General features: G+C 43.6%; 1 protein-coding gene across 4 annotated transcripts in view; it reads left to right on the top strand.

Moving 5' to 3' along the window:
* MAP3K15 (mitogen-activated protein kinase kinase kinase 15) overlaps nt 1-16,134 on the top strand; it is a 148,423-nt gene that overhangs the window by 35,565 nt on the left and 96,724 nt on the right. For 2 of the 4 annotated variants that reach the window (XM_043504584.1, XM_043504592.1), the window contains exons 3-4: nt 6,369-6,392; nt 15,429-15,506. The exons of 1 other annotated variant lie outside the window; for it this stretch is intronic. In XM_043504584.1, coding sequence (XP_043360519.1) covers nt 6,369-6,392; nt 15,429-15,506 — 102 coding nt within the window. The remainder of the gene's footprint in view (nt 1-6,368; nt 6,393-15,428; nt 15,507-16,134) is intronic. One more of the 4 variants, XM_038390782.2, reaches the window with a different exon arrangement.

Genomic DNA, 16,134 nt, shown 5'->3' with positions numbered 1-16,134 from the left:
AGACCTCAGCGAAACCAATATTCCCACTGTTATTACTGCTTGCTGTGTGCTCCACAATATCTGTGAGAGTAAGAGGGAGACGTTTATGGTGGGATGGGAGGTTGAGGCAAATCGCCTGGCTGCTGGTTATGCACAGCCAGACACCAGGGCAGTTAAAAGAGCACAGGAGGATGCGGTGCGCATCAGAGAAGCTTTGAAAACCAGTTTCATGACTGGCCAGGCTACGGTGTGAAAGTTCTGTTTGTTTCTCCTTGATGAAACCCCCCGCCCCTTGGTTCACTCTACTTCTCTGTAAGTTAACCACCCTCCCCACCTCCCTTCGATCACCGCTTGCAGAGGCAATAAAGTCATTGTTGCTTCACATTCATGCATTCTTTATTAATTCATCACACAAATAGGGGGATAATTACCAAGGTAGCCCAGGAGGGGTGGTGGAGGAGGGAAGGACTAGACCACAGAGCACTTTAAAAGTTTAAAACTTATTGAATGCCAGCCTTCTGTTACTTGGGCAACCCTCTGGGGTGGAGTGGCTGGAGGCCCCCCCACTGCATTCTTGGGCATCTGGGTGAGGAGGCTATGGAACTTGGGGAGGAGGGCGGTTGGTTACACAGGGGCTGTAGCGGCGGTCTGTGCTTCTGCTGCCTTTCCCGCAGCTCAACCATATGCTGGAGCATATTAGTTTGATCCTCCAGCAGCCTCAGCATTGAATCCTGCCTCCTCTCATCACACTGCCGCCACCTTTCAGCTTCATAGAATCATAGAATCATAGAATATCAGGGTTGGAAGGGACCCCAGAAGGTCATCTAGTCCAACCCCCTGCTCAAAGCAGGACCAAGTCCCAGTTAAATCATCCCAGCCAGGGCTTTGTCAAGCCTGAGGGGCTTCAGCCCTCTCTTCAGCCCGCCACCTCTCTTCCCGGTCATTTTGTGCTTTCCTGCACTCTGACATTGTCTGCCTCCACGCATTCGTCTGTGCTCTGTCAGTGTGGGAGGACAGCATGAGCTCAGAGAACATTTCATCGCGAGTGCGTTTTTTTCGCCTTCTAATCTTCGCTAGCCTTTGGGAAGGAGAAGATCCTGTGCTCCTTGAAACACATGCAGCTGGTGGAGGAAAAAAAAGGGACAGTGGTATTTGAAAAGACACATTTTATAGAACAATGGGTACACTCTTTCACAGTAAACCTTGCTGTTAACATTACATTCATAGCACATGTGCTTTCGTTACAAGGTCGCATTTTGCCTCCCCTCACGGCGTGGCTAACAGCGGGGAACATTTCTGTTCAGCCATAGGCAAACAGCCCAGCAGGAACGGGCACCTCTGAATGTCCCCTTAAGAAAAGCACCCTCTTTCAACCAGGTGACCATGAATGATATCACTCTGCTGAGGATAATACAGAGAGATAAAGAACGGATGTTGTTTGAACGCCAGCAAACACATACTGCAATGATTTGTTCTACAATGATTCCCGAGTACGTGCTACTGGCCTGGAGTGGTAAAGTGTCCTACCATGGTGGATGGAATAAGGCTGCCCTCCCCAGAAACCTTTTGCAAAGGCTTTGGGAGTATATCCAGGAGAGCCACGAATGCCAGGGCAAATTAATCATTAAAAATGCTGGCTTTTAAACCTTGTATAGTATTTTAAAAGGTATACTCACCAGAGGTCCCTTGTCTGCCTGGTGGGTCCGGGAGGCAGCCTTGGGTGGGTTCGGGGGGTACTGGCTCCAGGTTCAGGGTGAGAAACAGTTCCTGGCTGTCAGGAAAACCGGTTTCTCCACTTGTTTGCTGTGAGCTATCTACAACCTCCTCATCATCGTCTTCCTCGTCACCAAAAACTGCTTCCGTGTTGCCTCCATCTCCATTGAAGGAGTCAAACAACACAGCTGGGGTAGTGGTGGCTGAACCCCCTAAAATGGCATGCAGCTCATCATAGAAGCGGCAAGTTTGGGGCTCTGACCCGGAGCGGCCGTTCGCCTCTCTGGTTTTCTGGTAGGCTTGCCTCAGCTCCTTAAGTTTCACGTGGCGCTGCTTCAGGTCCCTGTTATGGCCTCTGTCCTTCATGCCCTGGGAGATTTTGACAAATGTTTTGGCATTTGGAAAACTGGAATGTAGTTCTGATAGCACGGATTCCTCTCCCCCTACAGCGATCAGATCCCGTACCTCCCGTTCGGTCCATGCTGGAGCTCTTTTGCGATTCTGGGACTCCATCATGGTCACCTCTGCTGATGAGCTCTGCATGGTCACCTGCAGCTTGCCACACTGGCCAAACAGGAAATTGAAAATTCAAAAGTTCACAGGCCTTTTCCTGGTCAGTGCATCTGAGTTGAGAGTGCTGTCCAGAACTGTCACAATGGAGCACTCTGGGATAGCTCCCGGAGGCCAATACCATCCAATTGCGTCCACAGTACCCCAAATTTGACTCAGCAAAACCGATTTCAGCGCTAATCCCCTTGTCGGGGGTGGAGTAAGGAAATTGATTTTAAGAGCCCTTTAAGTAGGAAAAAAAGGGCTTCATCATGAGGATGGGTTCAGGGATACATCGATTTAATGCTGCTAAATTCGACCTCAACCCTAGTGTAGACCAGGGCATAGAGAACATGAAACAATGGATGTTATCATACACACTGTAACGAGAGTGATCACTTAAGGTGAGCTATTGTTCCTCAAACGTTCTTGTCAACTGCTAGAAATGGCCCACGTTGATTATCACTATAAAAGGTTCCCCACTCCCCCCCACTCTCCTGCTGGTAATAGCTCACCTTAAGTGATCACTCTCGTTACAGTGTGTATAGTAACACCCATTGTTTCATGTTCTCTATGTATATAAATCTCCCCACTGTATTTTCCACTAATGCATCCGATGAAGTGAGCTGTAGCTCATGAAAGCTTATGCTCAAATAAATTTGTTAGTCTCTACAGAGTGAGTTATGATTTGTGTCCAGAGCAGACATCCTCTTCTGTGCAGCAGATTATCCCTACCTTCACATCCTGTAGTTCTTTGCTGTCCCCACTGCTAAAACCTTTGTCATAGAGTTTAAGACCAGAAGAGGCTACTAGACCATCTACTCTGACCTTCTGTATATCACAGGCCACCAGCTCCACCCAGCACCCACACACTAAACCCAACAATGGAAATGAGACCAAAGTAAATGAGATCCATAGAAGTCTGGACTAATATTTGCCACAGGCAAATATTCTACTCAATGGAATGACCTGGTGTTCAGAAAGCTAACCGGCCACCAGGTCAACCCAATACATGTTCCGGAATCTTACCCATTTCATGGTTAGAAACCTTCTGCTAATTTTCAGCCTGAATTTATTCATGGCCAGTTTATATCTATTCTCGTTCCAACATTGTCCTTTAGCTTAAATGGCTCTTTGTTCTCCTTGATATTTACCCCTCTAAAGTATCTACAGAGAGCATTCATAATCCCCTCTCAACCATTTTGTGTGTGTGAGTGTGAGTGAGAGTGAGAGAGAGACTAACCAAACCAAGCTCTTCAGTGTCCTCGGGTAAGATAGGCTCTCCATTCTCCTAATCTTCCTAATAGCTCTTCTCTGTACTTGTTCCAGTTTAAACTCATCTTTCTTGAACTGTGGTATGTAAATCAGCTTCTGTAACAGATGACTGGAGGCTAGCTAATGTGACGCAAACTTTTTAAAAACACTCCAGAGGCAACGCTGGAAATTAGAGGCTAGTAAACCTAACTTCAGTACCAGGAAAATTTCTTGAAACTACTATAAAGAACAGAGTTACCAGACACATAAACAAATACACTTTGTTGAGGAAGAGTCAGCTCAGCTTTTGTAAAGAGAAATCATGTCTCACCAATCTTAGAATTCTTTGCGGGGATCAACAAACATTTGCACAAAGGTGGTCTAGTGAATATAGTGTTCTGGGATTTTCAGAAAGTCTTTAACAAGGTCTCTCACCAAAGGCTCTTAAGCAAAGTAAGCAGTCATGGGATAAAAGGGAGGGTCCTCTCATGGATCTGTAACTGATTAAAAGACCGGAAGCAGAACGTAGGAATAAATGGTCAGTTTTCAGAATGGAGAGAGGTAAATAGTGATGTCCCCCAGGCGTCTGTACTGGGACCAGTCCTATTCAACATATTCATAAAAGATCTGGAAAAAGGGTTAAACAGTGAGGTGGCAAAATTTGCAGATGATACAAAACGACTCAAGATAGTTAAGTCCAAAGTGGACTGTGAAGAGTTACAAAGGGATCTCACAAAAGTGGGTGACTGGGCAACAAAATGGCAGATGAAATTCAGTGTTGATAAATGCAAAGTAACGCACATTGGAAAACATAGTCCCAATTATACAAATAAAATGATGGGGTGTAAATTAGCTGTCACCACTCAAGAAAGAGATCTTGCAGTCATTGTAGATAGTTCTCTGAAATCATCTGCTCTATGTGCAGAGGCAGTCATAAAAGCTAACAATGTAGGAACCATTAGGAAAAGGATAGATAACAAGACAGAAAATATCGTAATGCCACTATATAAATCCATGGTATGCCCACATCTTGAGTACTGCGTGCCGTTCTGGTCACCCCATCTCAAAAAAAGCTATATTAGAAATGAAAAATATACAGAGAAGGGCCACAGAAATGATGAGGGGTGTGGAACAGCTTCTGTATGAGGAGCAATTAATAAGACTGGGACTGTTCATCTTGGGAAAGAGACGACTAAGGGGGGATGTGACAGAGGTCTATAAAAGCATGAGGGGTGTGGAGAAAGTGAATAAGGAAAAGTTATTTACCCCTTCACATAACACAGGAACCAGGGGTCACCTAATTAAATTAACAGGCAGCAGGTTTAAAACAAAGAAAAGGAAGTTCTGCTTCACACAACACAGTCAACCTGTGGAACTCATTGCTAGGGAATGTTGTGAAGGATAAAAATATAACTGGGTTCAAAAAAGACATAGGCCAGGTCTACACTATATACTTACTTCAGTATAACTACATCACTCACAGGTGTGAAAAATCCACATCCTTGGGCAATGTAGTTATACCGACTTTAATCCCTGATGTAGACAGAGCCAACATAGTGACTGTTAGCCAAGATGATCAGAGATGCAACCCCATGCTCTGGGGGTCCTAAGTCTCTAACTGCCAGAAGCTGAGACTGGATGATAGGGGATGGATCTCTTGATAATTGCCCTGTTCTCCTCATTCCCTCGGAAGCATTTGGCATTGGCCACTGTCAGAAGACAGGATCCTGGCCTTAGATGGACCACTGGACTGACCCACTATAGCTGTTCTTATGGTGACCAGAATTGTATACAATACTCCAGAAGATGTCTTATCAATGCCTTGTATGATGGCATCAGTACTTCCATGCCTTGGTCTTCTCCTGTCTTGATTACTATAACCTCCTCTTCACCTGGTCTGCTTTTCACTTCTTCCCACTCCACTACTGTGCAAAAAGCCATTGCTACATTCTACTTATTGTCATGACATTCTAACCATGTTGAGCACCTAACGTTAGGTTCTTCATTATCTTTTTGTCTCTTCTCAAATGAAATTCTCTCTCATTGTCCTCCTTTTCTCCTCCCAACTCAGACTCAAAACCTTTCCCAGTCCTCCTTTCATCTTTTTTTCCTACACTCTCAAGCCATCTCTTCCACTTGTCCATCAAGAATGCTTTTTCTTTCATAGATACTAAGGTCAGAAGGGACCATTCTGATCATCTAGTCCGACCTCCTGCACAGCGCAGGCCACAGAATCTCACCCACCCACTCCTATGAAAAACCTCACCCATGTCTGAGCTATTGAAGTCCTTAAATCATGGTTCAAAGACTTCAAGGAGCAGAGAAGCCTCCCTAAAGTCAACCATGCCCCATGCTATAGAGGAAGGCGAAAAACCTCCAGGGCCTCTCCAATCTGCCCTGGAGGAAAATTCCTTCCCGACCCCAAATATGGCAATCAGCTAAACCATGAGCATATGGGCAAGATTCACCAGCCAGATACCCAGGAAAGAATTTTCTATAGTAACTCAGATCCCATCCATCTAATATCCCATCTCAGGGGATTTGGCCTATTTACCCTGAATATTTAAAGATCAATAGAATCAAAGAAAATGATCAAAGAAATGATCAAAAAATGATCAAAGAAATGATCAAAAGAATATTTTCCTTTTGGTCCCTCCTTGAAAATGACTTCCTCTAGAAAGCCTTCCTTGGTTCTCCTCATGGCAGCTTCCCTCATCTGAACTGTTATGCTATTTCTTACTGAGGCAGGAAATATGACTTACTCAGTCTGTAAATCAACATGTACATTGAAAGGGCTATGCAAAGTATTTTTATTGAAAATAATAATCCAGGCAAATATTCCTAAACTTTTCATTGATCTCTTTGTTTTCCAGGACATGGTATCTCAGAAAAACACAGTAAGTACTCTGGAATCTCACAGTAAGTGAGTAACCTGATTTTTTTAACATAATGTGAGGATGCCACAAATGATTTAATTTGAAGGGACAAACATGAAAAATACCACTCAGTATTGCATAAGTGGGTCTGCCAAGTCATGCAGTAGTTGCTATAATGTAATTAAGAAGGCCAATTTGTTTAGGTGCAGTGTAAATAACAATAAATCATGCTGACTTTCTCTCCAAAGTATGTCGTTGGTGACAGTTTCAGAAAGTAGTTTGTCTTTGTGACTGCTGGGAAGATGTACAAAATAGACTTTGACTACATGACCCTGGAGGTCTGGTGAAAAAGCTTCAGAGAGATTTTAACTATGATTATATACTGTGGATGGACAACTGAGACAGCACATTTAAAATTTTTTTTTGTTTGTTTTTTGCTGGGGTGCATTTCAAATTCCAGAAACATGTAGAGAGAGATTCATGGTTCTTACAAAAGACTTGTGAATGCAAAAGCTTGGTTCTCAAAACAAAGTTATTAGTATTACATATTCTTGATTCCAACTAAAACGAAACAGACCAAAAAACTCAGTCCAATATAAAACATATTTTTGGATGTTTTAGTTCTATTGCATTATATATATGTAGACTAATATTAAAGGACGATTTAGCTCAGGGGTCGGCAACCTATGGCACGCGTGCCAAAGACAGCACGTGAGCTGATTTTTAATGGCACTCTGCTGCCTGCCAGGTCCCAGCCACCGGCCCTACTCAGCCCACTGTCGAACCCAGGCCGGCAGCGGGCTGAGCGGGGCCGGCGGCTGGGATCCCGGCAGGCAGCAGCGTGCCATTAAAAATCCTGCCCGCCCCAGCCTGCTCTTCTCCGTCCCCCAGGGGGGGTAGGGTGAAGAAGCTTGGTCCTGCTGGCTTCTGCTGCAGGGCAGGCAAGCTTCCCCCTCCCCCGCCTCTTCCCCCAGAGTGCTGGGTTCCTGCCCCTCCTCCTTTTCCTCCATGCGGCCGATCAGCTGATGGCCCTTGTGCAAGAGGGGGAGAAGTGGAGCTGCGGTGCGCTTGCTGCTCCGGGGAGGAGGCGGAGAAGAAGTGGGGAAGGGAGGTGGAATCAGGGCATATCCCCTCCACCCCCCTGCCGTGAGCCGCTCTGGGCAGGGGGATGGGAGCACCCCCCAGACCCTAGCCCACACCCCCAGCCCTCTGCCCTGACCCCTGGACCCCCCACAACCCCAGCCCTGACTCCAGCACCTCCCCACACATACTCAGCCCCCCCATGCCCTGACTCTTGCACCCCCCACATTCCCACCCCCACCCTGAGCACCAAATGGGAGCTCTTGCATCCCCCACCCCCATTTCCACCTGCACCCTTGCACCAAATGGGAGCTGCCCATGTAAGCACTCCACACCCAAACCTCCTGCCCCAATCCTGAGCCCCCTCCCTCATTCTAGCTCCTGACCAGACCCTACACTCCAATCTCCAGCCTGCCCCTTCACCCCCAGCCCTGTGCTCAGTGCATTCCCACCCTCAGCTCAGTGCAGAGAGAGGGGAAGAGAATGGGCTAGAACCAGGGAGAAGGTAGCTACCCACTCTGTGTGGGCAGGGCTGGGATCCCAGTCTGGCAGTGGGCTGAGCGGGGCCGGCAGCCGGGACCCTGGCTGGCAGGAGCCGGTGGATGAAACCCCAGACCGGCAGCAGGCTGAGTGGCAGCGAGCTGAGCCACTCAGCCCACTGCTGGTCTGGGGTCCCGGCTGCCGACTCCTTGCCAGCCGGGGTCCCGGCCGCAGGTCCCGCTCAGCCCGCTGCCGGCCTAGGTGAATGGAACCCCAGGCTGGCAGCGAGCTGAACGGGCTGGTGGCATCAGATCAGCATTTTAATTTAATTTTAAATGAAGCCTCTTAAACATTTTGAAAACCTTGTTTACATACGACAATAGTTTGGTTATATAATATATAGACCTATAGAGAGAGACCTTCTAAAAAAACATTAAAATGTATTACTAGCACGCAAAACCTTAAATTAAAATGAATAAATGAAGACTCGGCACGCCACTTCTGAAAGGTTGCCGACCTCTGATTTAGCTCCTTCAGCACTTCCATAGCTGCTTATATTTCAGATCATATAGAAGTGGCCATTCCCAATTTAATACCATACTTTCTAAAGTTGAGAACTGATTGATAATTTGTACAGAGCCAAAACCTTGCTTTATCATTTTTTGTTTCCATTTGCACACACATCCAAAGCTTCTATTCTATTTTGCTTCTTCAGAGCAAGAATAAAGACATGAACATGTTATTTTGTTCTTTGAAAACAAGCAGTTTCAAAACTTTAATTGGAGTTACAGGTTAAATGTGGTAACTTTAGCACACTGTGTAGATGATAAAGCTACTGGGTAGACCAATACACTTAGGGCTGGATTAGACTAAATAAACATGTGTAAGGGGTATAAAGCCCTCAACCCATTTGCTTGGCCTGCCTGGTAAGGCTCATTTTAGCTCCAGATGTGGTAGGGAGTATGCCCACTACTATCGCTGAATATGCTCCCTGCAAACAAGGGTAGAGGGTATGGGTAGTGGAACCTTGCTTCTGAACCTCTAGCCGGCCTAAGTAGCTGGGTAGGCACGAGGAGGAGAAATAAACTGACCTTTTCCAGAGCTACACTCACTGCATCCCCACCCAGAGAAAGAGAGGAGAAGAGGAATCATTGTGATAGTCACAGTTTCTTCTAGGGGTTGCTCTTGGGACAGAGCAGTTATGTGCTGCCCCTTTATTCAGGGCTGATTACAAAAGCACCATCCAGCCTATAGTAACTCCTGACACCTTTTATTGAAGAGTACTGAGCAAGTACTCTTGATTTTTTTTGGGAGGGGGGGAAAGAATATGGCTTGCTTGAAATTTGATAGTAGATTATATTTAAATTTATTTCCTTAATTTGTTCTCTCTGATCAGTTTTATCTGAGATTACCGTGGCAGTGTTGATAATTTAACAAACTAATTACACTAGTAGATCAAAGTTTTATAACTAAGCTGAAATTACTGTCTCTCTGCATAAACAAGAGTCTGTTGTTTTCCCCTCCAGAAGTAACTGCATGCTGTAGACAAGTCTGTGTTTTGTCACTGTTACAATATTCTACCAGTGCTTCATTTGAAGCTTTTGGATAAGGAGGGTCACTTCACTCCTTAGATAATTACAGCGTCAGTGTAAATATAAATAAAATGAAGTGAACTGCTAATTAGCCCTTTAGGTTTAAATGGCAAATATTTATATTAGAATTAATGCTGCTGCTGTGGTGTTTGTTTTTTGTTTGTTTGTTTTCTGCTTTAATTGTTCTCCATTGGGGAAACCCCAACACAAATTGGCTGTGCTTTCTGTCAGGCAGTAGAGATCAGTAGGGGAAAGATTACTTCCCATCCATGCCCTGAGCCCTGGAAAATCCACAGAGCTGCAACTGCAGTCTTAAGGCAGTAGTGATGCCTGCGACCCCTTATGCTTTGTTGGGGGAAGAGGGCAACTGAAACTGGCCCTAGCTACATCATCCCTTTTTCCCGGCAGTGCAAAAGCAGTCCCCTGTGTGGTGTACACAAGGTGCAGAGCCACTGTGCAGAATCCTTGCCCTTAAGGACTTAATATTTCAGTGTTGTCCTTTATTCTGGAAATCTCAAATCCCATAAAAAGGGCATAGAAAATCACAGTGTAGAACAGTAGTTGAAACTCATAAAGATGTAGATGTTTCCTTTACAGTGATTGTTTCTTCATTCTAAATAAATAAGTAAACCTAGAAAAATGATTAATGTTTTCCCTTTAAGGAAAATGTAAATCATTATACTAATTATGCTTCAGGGAAAGAGGGAGTGGAGAGAAAGTTGAATATAAACAGAGAATGCTACATTGCAAACAGTTCAGCAGTTCATTTGGGACTTGGCCTGCGTCCATAGCTGAAATGTGAAAACCACAGAGCAGCTCTGTAACACTGAGTGATAAGATTGCAACATAGATTAAATAACTTATTTAAAAAGTATAAGGGTGGGAAAACTCAGGATGTAGCTTCCATCATCAGTAATGAAATATTTTGAGATAAGATTGGGATAAGAGTCTGTTCTATTTGACTTCCCCCAAAGCAAGCAATTAAAATTCTGAATTGCTAATTTACTGCCCCACTGAGATGTTTAAAGCATGCAGTCTGCAACTGCAGCTCAGTTCCCAAGACAGAATTGCCCTAGCATGTAACTAAAGGTCAAAATTCTCCATGTCCCTTCCATTAGGTGGTTCTTTTTGTGTGGAACTGATCTTAGCCTTAAGGCAGTCAGCTGCTTATTTCACTCAGAGATGGTGTAGGCTCAGCTGTACTGTTTCTGTCAAAGTAGTTATAAAATAAACTACAAATATCTAGCCTTGTGGAACAGTCTCCTTTTCATCTCTATTATCATGAAGCAAAGAAGATTTGGGAGCTGGCTTGAGGATATATTCTTGGACTTGTAGAGTGTGTGTATGGGGATAATGTATTTATCCTTAGAGGGCAAGGATAAACATGTGTGTTTTATTAGGCTTCCTAACTTCTCTTCTCCCAGTCACAACTGGTTGATTGTAGGAGTGCAACTTCAGAAAAACATGAGGACCGGAGCTGGTCAAAAACTTGACTTGTCACAATTTTTTTTGTAGCAAATTTGTCTTTTTTTTGGATGTAGAATCAAAAGTCAGAAAATTTTTACTAGATTTAATGAAAACTAAGGCACAGAATCTAGAAAACACAAAACATAGGAAGAAGTGGGATTAAGCTTTTTTTAAAAGGTTGCTAGAATCAAAGGGCAGATGGACAGTGCTTTCCAGAATAGTTTTGACCTTAACTGCCCATCCTTCATGATATATAAATAAAATGTCAGGGTGGCTAAGCACTGATACAGATTGCCTAGCGAGGTTGTGGAATCTCCATCACTAGAGGTTTTTAAAACAGGTTAGACAACCCCCTGTCATGAATGGTCTAGTTATTACTTAGTCCTTCCTTGAGTGTCGGGGCCTGCACTACATGACCTATTGAGGTCCGTTCCAGTTGTACACATCTATGATTCTATGAAAGTGGGATGCATTTGGTTTATTTGAATGTGGGCAGTGAGAGGTAGTGAGTTAGGTACAGCCCACCCCGGAAAGTAATCACAAAACCATAGAAATGTCAGGCTGGAAGGGATCTTGAGAGTCATCAAGTTGAGCTCCCTCTGCTGAGACAGGACCAAATAATCCTAGACCATCCCTGACAGTGTTTGTCCAACCTGTTATTAAAAATCTCCGGTGATGGGGCTTCCACAATCACCTTTGGAAGCCTATGCCAGAGTTTAACTCGCCTTATAATTAGTAAATTTTTCTTAATATCTAATCTAAATCTCTCTTCCTGCAGATTAAGCCCATTATTTCTTGTTCTCCATGTCCACTAAAGGTAGAAAATTTATCATTGTCCTCTTTATAACAGCCCTTAATATATTTGTTATTGGGTCCCTGCTCAGTCTTCTCTTCTCAAAACTAAACATGCCCACTTTTTTTAACCTTTCCTCACAGGTCAGATTTTCTAAACCTTCTCTAATTTTTTTTGCTTTCTCCTGGACACTCTCTCCAAATTGTCCACATCTTTTTCTAAAGTGTGGTGCCCAGAATTGAACACAATTTTGCAACTCGGGCCTCGCCAGTGCTAAGTAGAGGGGGACAATCACCTACAGTTGGGGTGAGAGTAACTTAAGGGACTTACCAGTACACAGGGTGGCCAGGGTCCTGAGCAAGGTGGGGGGGGCAGGGTCTTGGGTGGAAGGGGCAGGGCTGAGGCCAGATTCCCCCAGCCAGCCCTTCAGCGCTGGCTGGCCCATGCTGCCCAGGGCTCCAGCGGCGATTTAAAGGGCCAGGGGCTCCGGACACTGCCAGGAACCCTGGGCCCTGGGGAAGCTGCCCCTTTTGCCTCCCCCATGGCCCTGCCGGTACGGTTGGTTGTGTACTGGCTCTTACCGGTAAGCCGTACCAGCTTACTTTCACCTCTGCCTCAAGTGTCTTACATGCAACACTGTTGTTGATACATCCCAGAATGATATTAGCCTTTTTTGCAACTGCATCACGTTAACTCACATTCAATTTGTTATCCAATGTAAACCACAGATGCTTTTCAATAGTACTACTGCTTAGCCAGTTATTTCCCATTTTGTAGTTGTGTATTTGATTTTTCCTTGCTAAGCTGTAGTACTTTGCATTTGTCTTTAATGAATTTCATTTTGTTGATTTCAGACCAATTCTCTAATTTTTCAAGGTCATTTTGAATTCTAATCCTTTCCTCTAAAGTACTTGCAACCCCTCCCAGCTTGGTGTCATACTCACATTTTATAAGCATACTCTCTATTTCATTATCCAAGTCATTAATGAAAATATTGAATAGTACCAGACCCAGGACTGACTCCTGAAGAACCCTACTGGCCTGACTCTGAACCATTGATAACTACTCTGAGAGTACAATCTTTCTAACAGATGTGCAGTCACTTCATCGTAATTTCATCTAGACTGCATTTTCCTAGTTCTCTTATGAGAATGTCATTTGGGTCTGCGTCAGAAGCCTTACTAAAATCAAGATATATCATGTCTACAGCTTCCCTCCATCCAGTAGGCTAGTTAACAAATCCATACTGGCTATTCCTTACAGTCATATTATCCTCTAGAACAGAGGTGGACAAACTACGGGCCACATCCAGCCTGCGGGACCATACTGCCTGGCCCCTGAGTTCCTGGCCAAGGAGGCTGTCCCCCCTCCCCTGCAGCCTCAGCACGACGCGATGCCAGTGCTTTGGCCCTCTGCTCCTGCTGGGCAGCATGGCTGGCTCGGCCAGGTGGCAGGGCTTTGCTGCTCTGAGCAGCATGGTAAGGGGGCAGTTGGATAAGGGGCAAGGGATCCTGGGGGGCAGTCAGGGGACAGGGGTCGGTTTGATGGGGCAAAGGTTCTGTGGGGGATAGGGGGGTTTGGATAGGTGTGGGAGTCCCAGTGTGGGGCCTGTCTGGAGGCGGGAGTATGGATAGGAGTCAGGGCAGTCAGGGGACAGGGAGCGGGGGGGGGGTTGGATAGGCATGGTAGTCCCAGGGGGGCCTGTCTGGTGGAGGGGGTGTGGATAGGGGTCGGGGCAGTCGGAACAGGGAGTGGTGGGATTGGATAGGGGATGGGGTTCTGGGGGTGCCTGTCTGGGGGTGGGGGTCCTGAAAGGGGGTGTCCCCCTGAAAGGGGAGAAGGAGTGTTGGATGGGTTGGATGTTCTGAGGGAGGCAGGTAGTTGTAGGAGGAGAATAGGGGGTGAGGGCCAGGCTCTTTGGGGAGGCACAGCCTTCCCTACCCGGCCCTCCATACAGTTTCACAATGCTGATGTGACCCTTGGGCCAAAAAGTTTGCCCACCCCTGCTCTAGAAGCTTACAAGCTGATGATAATTAGGACAAAAATAGAACACGTAGATAATAGAAGGGAAATAGGTAAACTGATTTTTCCTTAAATTGGTGGTTTTCTCATGATTTAGAATTAACAATCTGTTATACACATGTTTTGGTGACGGTATTTAAAGGAAATTAACACAGAGATGTTAAAAGAAATCTATAAATCAATCTGGTTACGTTACTAAATATCTATGGGCCTGATCCAAAGTCCAGTGAAGTCAATGTGAGACTTTCCATTGACTTAGACAGGCTTTGAACCAAGCACTGTGGTAGCTTTTTATTACACACAGTGAGTGAAATCCTGCCTCCTTTGAAGTCAATAGCAAAACTTCCACGGCATTCAATAGGAGAGGATTTCCCGTAGCATCATTGCCACAAGAAATTGTGTTACCATCGAAGTAGGAAACTTATGTGAAGTTTCAATAGTTAATTAGATTGTAAATAGTACCTGCAATTGATGAATCTGCAGGGAAGCTGGTTCTGACACCTAGACTCTCATTGTGTAGTGCTTCACACAGTTATAAGTCCCTATCAAACTGAACTGGAGAGACTACAGCATTCAATGCATTCTATATTAATGCAGTAAGGATGAGTAAGGATCCTGATGAGCAAGTATTTAAAATTAATAATTTTGCATACTCTTTTTGTATTGTAACCACATTTCATAAAAGTTTGTATGGTGTAGTAAATTTAAAGATAAAAATGTTAAGTATATTTCTAGAGAAGCATCTGAAGTAGAAAACATATTTCAGAGACTTCCCGGAAAGACACATAAATGAAAACTAAAGGAGTACTTGTGGCACCTTAGAGACTAACAAATTTATTAGAGCATAAGCTTTCGTGAGCTACAGCTCGCTGTAGCTCACGAAAGCTTATGCTCTAATAAATTTGTTAGTCTCTAAGGTGCCACAAGTACTCCTTTTCTTTTTGCGAATACAGACTAACACGGCTGCTACTCTGAAACCTATAAATGAAAACTGTTTTATTTAGGATTAGAGACTCTTTAAACACAGATATACAAAGTTTAAAACAAACAAAACACCCTTGTTAGTGCGCTTCTTTGAGGAAAGTAGTATAAACAAACAAGTAACCTAATAAAGTATAATTAGAAGTGTTTTTATGCATTAAACATGTTTCTAACATACCTCTGATTTTAATACTCTGTATATATTAAATGTGAAAAATATGTTAATACAAGTTAAGGATATATATTTAAGAGAAAAGATTTCTAGAAATGCAAAAGGTAAAGTTTTAATAGGCGCACACTAGTTTACCTCCATTGTATATATGTTGTTGTATGTAGTTAATTACAGTATTCATGTAATAATCTAACTAGTGATTATATATAAGACTTCCCTGAAAGCATGTCAGCTATAAAACAAGAACGTATGCTGACAAACTTGTATTGTAGTTATACTGTAATTTCTGCAAACTTCCTTGATCTTAAAGATTACATATAAACTTGCTGTATGTGTGTTTTCACCTTCTGTTGTATCTCTTTCTAATAATTTCTCTCTTCATGTGTCCTATGTCTGTCTGCCTTTTTTTATTATTTGTATACTTCCATATTCTTTATTTTTCCGTGGTGTTCCATTTCAATTTGGATCAGGCTGCAGTTGCCAACCACAAAGCTTTTCTTCAGGTCCAAGTGCCTCCTGAGTACCACAGTGGTTATGTGATAGGCAAAGTATGTATTATTTTCTATTCTGCTTTCTGGCTGAATTAAAGTAATTTTAGAATTATTTTATTACTGTGCCTTTACAATTGTATTTATTTAAGGATATTTTAAAAATAATACTGGGCTGGATCTTATTTTTCAGGCAATTGTTATCTTGGAATAGATGTTATTTGGAAATTATATCCTGTAGCCTAGGGATTCTTTTTTAATAGAACACAAACCCTGCATTTTCAAAAAATATATTTACATTCAGGCTTTTAAAATGAAGTACTACATATAAAGTACTCTAATTTTGCTGGGAAATTAGTCACACACAACAATTTTCTGTGGTTTCCAGCCCGTCATATTTTTCTGCATTGTTGAAAATTTTCTTGATCCTTAAGACAACTGATTGATTGAACTCCCTGAGTGTGTTCAGACAGGCAATGTGTTTAGAAGCATCCAAATTCTTCTAATCAATTCGGTTTGTTCTTTGTTGTCCAATTTTATGGATTAAACCATATTATGAGAGTCTTTTACATGTTATCTTAAATACTCTTAGGACTTGTCTACACAGGGATCTCAACTCGCATAGCTCTAGCGGCATAATTCTACCACTATAACTATGCCAGTATAACACCCCATGTGGGATACTCTG

Source organism: Dermochelys coriacea, chromosome 1 (assembly GCF_009764565.3).
Source record: "Dermochelys coriacea isolate rDerCor1 chromosome 1, rDerCor1.pri.v4, whole genome shotgun sequence".
Lineage (NCBI taxonomy): Eukaryota > Metazoa > Chordata > Testudines > Dermochelyidae > Dermochelys > Dermochelys coriacea.
This window is presented reverse-complemented; position numbering and strand designations above follow the sequence as displayed.